Source organism: Ciconia boyciana, chromosome 1 (assembly GCF_034638445.1).
Source record: "Ciconia boyciana chromosome 1, ASM3463844v1, whole genome shotgun sequence".
NCBI lineage: Eukaryota > Metazoa > Chordata > Aves > Ciconiiformes > Ciconiidae > Ciconia > Ciconia boyciana.
Genome location: NC_132934.1, coordinates 30559970 through 30568247, shown reverse-complemented (window position 1 = coordinate 30568247; position 8278 = coordinate 30559970). Strand labels below are relative to the sequence as shown.

The 8278-nt window shown below is 36.7% G+C and overlaps 1 protein-coding gene across 1 annotated transcript in view; it reads right to left on the bottom strand.

The window, feature by feature from the left end:
• Nucleotides 1-2265: 2265 nt before the first annotated feature.
• The window catches only part of SAMTOR (S-adenosylmethionine sensor upstream of mTORC1), a 37825-nt gene continuing 31812 nt past the window's right edge, over nt 2266-8278 (bottom strand). The window contains exon 6 of the mRNA XM_072861696.1: nt 2266-5628. Within this exon, the coding sequence (XP_072717797.1) occupies nt 4999-5628 (630 nt within the window). The 3' untranslated portion in view covers nt 2266-4998. The remainder of the gene's footprint in view (nt 5629-8278) is intronic.

The following is an 8278-nucleotide window of genomic DNA, read 5'->3' as shown; positions in this document are numbered from 1 at the left end:
CTTGGAGGTGGTATTATGAAGGGCCGTGGGGGCTGCACTGAGGGGCAAGGAGGGGTGTGCCTGGGGCGGAGAGGAAGTACCCGGAGCAACATGGCCTGTCCCCGGTGGCCGAATCCAGCACTGAGTCCGGTGGTCCAGAGTGTGTGAGAAGGTGAGAGAAGAGAGGGGAGCGGTGCTGGTGTTGCACCCTGCCGAGGCCAGGCCTCCGTCTGGGCTGCGCTGCGTTGCTCCAGCTGCCTGGAGTCCTGACAAGAAAATGTCGCTCTGAAGAGTGACCTGCATCTCGCCCGGTGTCCATGGGCCACAGCGGGGCTGTAAGTGTTCCCGTCGGCTCTCCGGCCCCACAGCTGCCTCGCTCTCAGGGAAGGCAGTAGCATCTAGATTATAGGCAAGAGTGAAAGCACGTTCTCACACAAAAATGCAAAGTTAATGGGCTGCAATAATGAAAAAAAACCCCAAACCCCAAAACCCAAAAAAAACCCCAAGACCCCAAACCTCTAAACACTGTCAACTGGTGCTTCGGACACAGAAGGGGGAAAGCTGTGTTTGAATCAGGGCTGCAAGACAGACTGAACCCCCTCTAGCCTTTCCCATCATTTGCTAGCAGGAGCCTTCTGGGGGAGAGGACTCTGGTCCTGGACGACTTGTGCTTCCCAAACAAAAGCTTTCACCACCCTTGCACTATACAGAAGGCACACTTCCTTGACCATCAGTGTTTCACAACACTTTGTGTTGGAAATGCATGTTTTGAATTGGCCCTTGCAGGCAGGTGGGCAAGAGCAGGAAGTTTCTGGATCTTAATAGGTCCATTGCTTAGACAGGCAAAACAAGGGTAGTTCAACTTTAAATAAATTTAGACAGCTGTTGCACAGGGGCTTTTTGAGTTGGAAGAGGGCTGTCCTTCTGTGGATTTATGTCCTTTGTTCCTGCAATCCCTTAATCCCAACCAGCCCCTTCATCGCCTTCGTCAAGAAGCACTAGTGCTGACTGGCAGCAGCTGGAGACTCAAACATCTGAAATTTGACTGTCTTTCCTGCCTCAATTCTTCAGACAACTGATTCACAAGAACCTCAGTTGTCTCCAAAATGCTTATACCTCTTCAAATTTTAAATAAAACTGCCCAACAGGCCTAAGTTACATGGGTTAAAAAAAACTCCAAAACCAACAAAACCAAAACTAAGAGGTTTTCCTTTAACAAGCAGAACAGTAGAAATCTCAGTTGCTTAGCAAATGTCACCTGCTTCAGATGCTTTACTAGCATCATGGACAACACTTAGTTGGTACTATATCTGTCCAACTGTGATTTAGGAATACTCTTCTAGCAACTATTTGTTGAACTTCTTGGAGAATATTTTACTTAAAAAGTAAAAAAAAAAAAACAAAACCCCAATTAAGTCTCTGTGCAGGTTTGTGCAATGCAACCCTTCTAAAAAAAATATCTTCCTGCTATTCTACAGGTACAAAATGATGAATTGAGGAAAATTGAGGAAACTAGGAAAAAGGAGCAGAAAACCTGACTATATATATATCCAAACTGCAAGGAATCAAAGATACGCTGCTGATTCATGGAGATATGATTAAAAAGACTTAGAATAATCATACTTTTAAAGGCAAGTCAGCAGATCTCCCTGAAGAAGAAAAGGACAGAAAGATTCTGCAGGAAGCAACACTGAGAACAGCTGTGAAATCACATTTTCCAATCTTCACTTTCAAATAAGAGACCAGAATATACCAGCTAGGCTCTGCAGTGCTAGGGACACATCTCAGTTCTATGAAATCTAATTTCTTAGAATCTGGATTTGAGTAGGAGCCTTGCATTTTCAGTTCTTTTGGTTTCTTTTCCCGTTGCCATCCCTTCCCAACACCTCCAGTACTCAAAACCACCATGCAGAAAAATACAGCAATGACCTCAAAGGGCTGACATACAACAGGTGCTCCAAAGATATTTCATGGAGATAAAGGAGAAATTAAGAACATCTAGAGAGATAAGAGAGGAACTGCATTAGAAAGTGGTTGCATCCTAAGCAGGCAGGCAGGCAAAGAAACATGATAAAGGATCAACTGGAGGAACTCCAAAAACCCTTCCATAAAGCGAAGACCACAACTGAGATGCAGAAGCTGAAACTGAACTGCCAAATTTAACATCTTTACTATAATTCAGATGCTTATAAAATAAACCCAACACAACTATTTTCTTGACAATAAGGGAAATAACTATGCATTGGTTTCACTGAATTTCACCATAAACCAGCTGCACAGGAAGAAAAAAAGGACGACATCTCCACCCCAAAGAAACAAGTTTTAAAAAGGTTTTCAGTTTGTTGTGTTTTTTTTTTTTTAATAAATGTGCTTTGTTCACAAAAAGTAGTGACATAAAGACAACAGAAATGCAAATACACATTTTTTTCCTTTTCCTCTCCAGCACCTTAAGAACAAGAGATCTCTTGCACAGTCATAATTTTCAAATATTTCATAACCTAGAACATTCTTCTTACACTAAAGCCAAATATCCAACAACTCCCGATATCACCACTTTATTGTTCAGGGAGGTATAAGTATTTATGTAAATCCCACTTTCCTCCTCTACCATAATCTACTGTCCCTTGTAAAAAAAAAAAATAAAAAAGAACACTTCAGGTATTTAGAATGAGCAGCAAGAAAACCAAGCTGTTATGAATCTCAGGTCCCTAAACCACAAATACAATGGTGTCACCAACCTGCCAAAAAGGCTTAAACTTTAATGTTAATATTTTAAACTATTTTGGAGAGATAAATCCTGGCCTGAATTGCTTTTTCGTATGAATCACAAACCAATTTACATTAACCGATGCCAACATATATGTTAGCTGGTATAACTTTTTTTTTAAAAGGAGTATCATTAAAATGTTAGGTACACTTTGAATTATGCACAGATTAAGTTTCCATAAACAGCTGAATTTATAGCACCAATATTTTAGCTTTAACATGAGCACTGCTGGAGTCAGTGGTTAACTGGGAAGAAGAAAGGCTCTGAATGACAAACATTTTAGTGAAAGTGGTAAATCATTAGATGCAAATACTGACTTATAGCCAACTTTGAAGCCATTCTGTATTTCATTAGAGAAGTATTCTCTGTAAAAAAAAAAAATTTAAAAGTCAACCATGTACTTGTATGTCTAAACTTTTTTTTTTTTACACATCAGAATATAATTGCTTAGTTTGTATATAACTATATAATTCAGATTAAATAACAAGTTTGAATCAGGTATTAGGGGATGCTTTAAATTTAAGAATTGAGACAAAAAACTTACGTTAAAGAATAAAGTATTGCAGTCCCGTTCATGTTTGAGTAAGCAGGACCAATGCAGGATGATTCTTTATAGGAAACAGTATAAAACAGGTAGGTCAAACCGTGACACTTTCAGTGCAAAACTTCAATGGAAGGGGTAAGTTTCATTTTTGTAGCAACCACTGTAAATGCCACATTACAATTTCAGTTTATCTGGTAACTTCTGTACTATAAATACAACTTGGTAGGTTAATGTGGTGTAAGGTATATTTCATTACAACCACCTGTGAAACTATATATTAGTATTTTCTACCATGTTGCTGAAGTCAGTCTTAAAACCATGATGTGGCACACAGTTCAAATCATTTATTATTAGGCACTTACATATAGATTTAAAAGCCTAACATTCAAATCTGAAAATTCTGGCCATTATTTTTAAATGGAGGGAAATCTAAGCAAAACTAATACTGAATCCTCAATTTTTACCACTGAACAGAATTGTTTTTTCCTGCAAAAACTCACAAATTCATTATACAAGTTAAAAAACTTAATAGATGTAAAACACTTCTTCTGCTCCATCTCCTTACAGTGCAGACCTGTTTTCAGACAGCTATGGAGTTTTTATTTAACTAAACAGAAGATTTTTGGGTCCAAATAAGCAAACAAATAATCTATGTTAACTTCACTTGTGTGGTCTGAATACACGCTTTTGTGCAAATATGTGTATCCTTGAAAAACGTGTGTAATTATGTTCCTTTTTACAAAATCAGTCTGTAGTTACTGTATAACTTGGGAGGTCTACAAGTAAGGACAATTAAAGAAAAAGTTGTTTGTTTTTAAAATGCACAAATAATTTACTTTAAAACATGACAAAACCCACCCTGTCCCCCCCAAAAAACACAGTTTGAAGAGAATACAGAACACCATAATTGGGGAAATACTGATATATGTTAGTGCTTGTACACTCAAAATTGCAAAACCATGTTCCATCTTTGAAGTGAAACATAATTGTCTAGACGTACCATACTCCTCGGGGCGGGGGGGGGGGGGGGGGGAATAACCTCTTCAGAAATCTCATGTCTAACTACTATTTATGCAATGAAATTACACAGTATGTATAACTATGGATGAATATATTCCAGTGTTTTGGTGTTATCTCAAGAGGGCTGCAATAAACATAAAATCAAATGTGCAAGCATTATATGTTCTCCAGCCCAGGCTTAACCAGAGTGAAACAAATTTTGGAAGAAAGTTTTGTTCCATAATTAAGAAGGGACATGGGTAACCAAGTGTCTTAACCTATCTGCACATTTAATTAAAGTGCAAATTATTTCTTCCTACATATACTTCTCAGAAGCCCACCAACTCCAGTGCCTTAAGCTCAACCACATTGAGTTAAAATATAGAAACAACATTTAGCAAATTAAATAGAATTCACACTTCACAGCACTAAAGAAGAGAATGGTACCTTTCTGAAAAAAAATTAGTGATACAAATCTAAAGAAAGTAACAGCAATTTATGCTATGACATGAGTCATTTGCATAAAACTTGTATTTTTTCCACTTTCATACAAGAATAAATTTTAAAATTCAAAAGTAGAAAAAAATAGCAAACTCTGTAAACCTTTGCATTTTCTTTATGCAAACCATTTTTGTGTGTTGAGCCCATGTTAGTATAGCAAAATTAGTTAAGCAAGAGGTTTGACTGAAAGGGCATTTCAGCGACTACATTAACTTAGAAGCAATATAGGATCTTCTAGCTCATAGAAAGGAATTGAACTAGACTGGCTTTCTCCAGAGTCTGAGTCATAAGGAGCGTCAGGTAGCTCCATAAAACCGTAAGCTAGCTGTTCATCTTCTGTGTCTGATCGAACATAGCAGGAAGTGTTGGAATACTCCTCATCCTCTATACTGTTGAAATCCTGTGGGATATACAACATTCCTGGGTAGTTCCTGCTAACTAAGTCACTTGTTGTTTGCAGGGAAGTTTTCCTAAATGCCATCAGGTGCATGTGAGAAAACTTGGAATACTTGAAGCGTTTAAAACCCAAGGACTCTATGGCAATTTTCCAGCTTTTCATCATCATAGCCCGGCGATTCTGATGAGATGAATCAGGAGTTATTACAAGCAATAAGCCATTTAATACGAGAAGTTCATGTGCCTTCTTGCAGCATATCCATCGTTGATAGGGTGATGGAAAGTAAGAAAGGAGGAGTGAGAAAACGACAACATGAAACAGTTCTCCAGGTAGAGAATCAATGGGATTTTTCAGTTGCTTAAGAAAGGCATCTATAGCATCTTGTGCCAGTTGGAGAGGTTGCTGAATTTGAAGATTTAAGAAGTCACATTTGTATACGCTCTGGTGGAATAAGAAAAACAGAAAAAGCCAAACAAACATCAAGGTTAGTTTAAAGGACAATTAGAATTCAAACCTACAGAACAATCAATGATAACCCCTTCATTCCCTTGAGGAAAATTCAAGCCTGCTGAACATCCCCCCTTGTTATTAAATTAAACACTCTAAAACAACAATTTAAAAACAATGCATATTTCCAGCTTTCACAGTTGCAAAGAAAAATTTTAGATGTGCAGTAATTTAGTGGAGATTTGATAGCTGAGAACCATTCGTTTAAAAAAAAAAAATTAGCCCAAATAGAACAGTGTCAAATCAACTATCTCAAATTATTTTGGAACAACTCAGATAAGCCTACATTGCTTTTGTTTCTCCAGATGCTGGAAGCCAAAAGTATCCCCTATTGACTGCCAAAATTCCATGTTTTCCTAGTATACCATACATTGTAATATGCAACTATCTTGACAATGTGGCAATAGCATGAAACAATGGAATTCTTAAAATTTACATCTACATTATGTGGTGGTTTGTTTTGGTTTGTTTGGGTTTTCTTAATAAACCTGAAATCAGTAATTAGAAAGTTTGATACCCCAGTATTTCCACCAGCTCTTTAAAGAATCCAGGAAACTTAGTAGTTTGGTCACTTGGAAAAAAGTGATATTCCTTAGTGTCACAGAAACAAATAAGTTACAGCAAGGCAAGGTATGTTAGAAAGTAACAGCACACTAACTGCTTTGCAGCAGTGATGCAGGTCCATATTTTAACCTTGCTATAAATGCAAAGTGTAGCAGTACACATTTGGGAGTTACCAAAGTAAGGTAAGGGCTTTAAATTAATCTGTTGATAATTTGTGTGCTCAAGCCGAAGACTGGAAATGACACCACAATAGAACATACAGAAGACTAAGTTCTTAATATCCTTAATCACAGAGCACTCAAAACATAAAAGGAGCAGTATGCTATTCACTACGTTTAAGTTTTGACACTTTATATTCGTCAAAACCTGGGCTGACTTCTCTGATAAAAAAAGGTATTAAGATACAAGGCTTCAACATGATAGCAACAAAAATTGTTATTAATGCCTAGAGAATGTGTAGTGAACGACATTTCTAAACAGGCAAGTGAACATGAAAGCAGAGACAAAACATTCTGTGGAGTACATCTGAAAGGTGGAGTTAGATCTGTTGCATTTTCATACTGCAAAAATATTTATAGTGTGTTTTATGAAACAATATTCAAAAAAGAGATCACCAGAACACTATTGTAAAGGTATTCATAAAGCAACTGATACGCACAATTGTTTCCAAGTAGAAGAGACCGTTATTTCTCTTTATAAAATCAAATTCTCTTCTGAGAATATGCAGTAAATCAGAAAAAATAATCAATGTTCAAAAAAAAGAACCACCTGTGATTCATTTTTCAGTAGCTTTAATATTGGCCTCCAATTTGCAAAAATCAAGAGACACACTTGCATTATGTGGCTATAATAATGAAATTTTAATTGCAACCATTATACCTGCAGGTCTATATTCTGTTTCCTTGTAATATTTAGAACAGGAAATTAACAGTAGTAATTTCATGATATCCTCTAATAATTTTTAAAATAAAGAAATGCTTTGAAGAATAATTGCTCAGAGTAAGTCTTGCTTCTAAGTATAGTTAGCATGTTAAAGTTAGAGGTTATACATACACAGTTGAAAAAACAATTTAGAGTGCAAGTATTTCTCAGTAGTGGAAAAATATTAATAAAACATGATGCAGAAATAATCTTAAAGAATTTCAGGACTAAAGTATGTTTCAAGTGGAATTTGAACTCTGCAGGCAGTTTTAGGACAAAAATGCTGCTAAACTGGAGATTGCTACTAAACTCTAGATATGCAAGTCTTCAACTGATGTTAAAGTCCTTCTAGACACTGTAACAGCAAACAGTCATATTTCAGTGCATCCACTGACATTTAAGAACACAATCCTACTCGTATTTTCAAGTTTTTAATTCCAGTACTCTTCCAGCCTCTTTTTCTGTCTCAGACTATATTTATTCCAATACGACACCATGTTTCCCAGCAGTATGAAATTATATTCAGATCTTCCCAAAGTGGAGATTCTCCCTTCATTCCAATTTTGCCCTTTTTTTTTTTTAAAGTGTAAACAAATTAAACTCCTCCGTAAAAATAACCACTGCTAATTATACTCCAGAATATGTGTTACAAGCAAAATGTTTGAAGGAATGGCCAACAAAAATACCAAGTCAAGAAGAAACCTGCTCTGCTTACCCCATCTCAATTCCCTCTTCCTAGTTTGTAATACCTGCATGTTTCCTTCAGCATACCTTACACCAAGACACTGAAAGTGATGAGTGAACAATGCCTTATCAAAGAGAACACCAGTCTTTTCTTGGTGCAGACCCACCCCAATCAGAACACAAAGCCAGATTACCATATTCCCATTATATTCCCATATTCATAGCTCTACAGTTCACATTTTCAGAATCTGTATGTTTCAGAGTGAACAGTTTGAAGACACTGATTTTTTTTTATTATATAACTAACATTTCAGTTCCTCTCCTATTTTTTCCACAATTACATCCTTCTTATTCCTCAAGTTAGCTGAAGTATTTTACTCAACTACTTGGTCTATATCCAAAGCATTTCTATAAA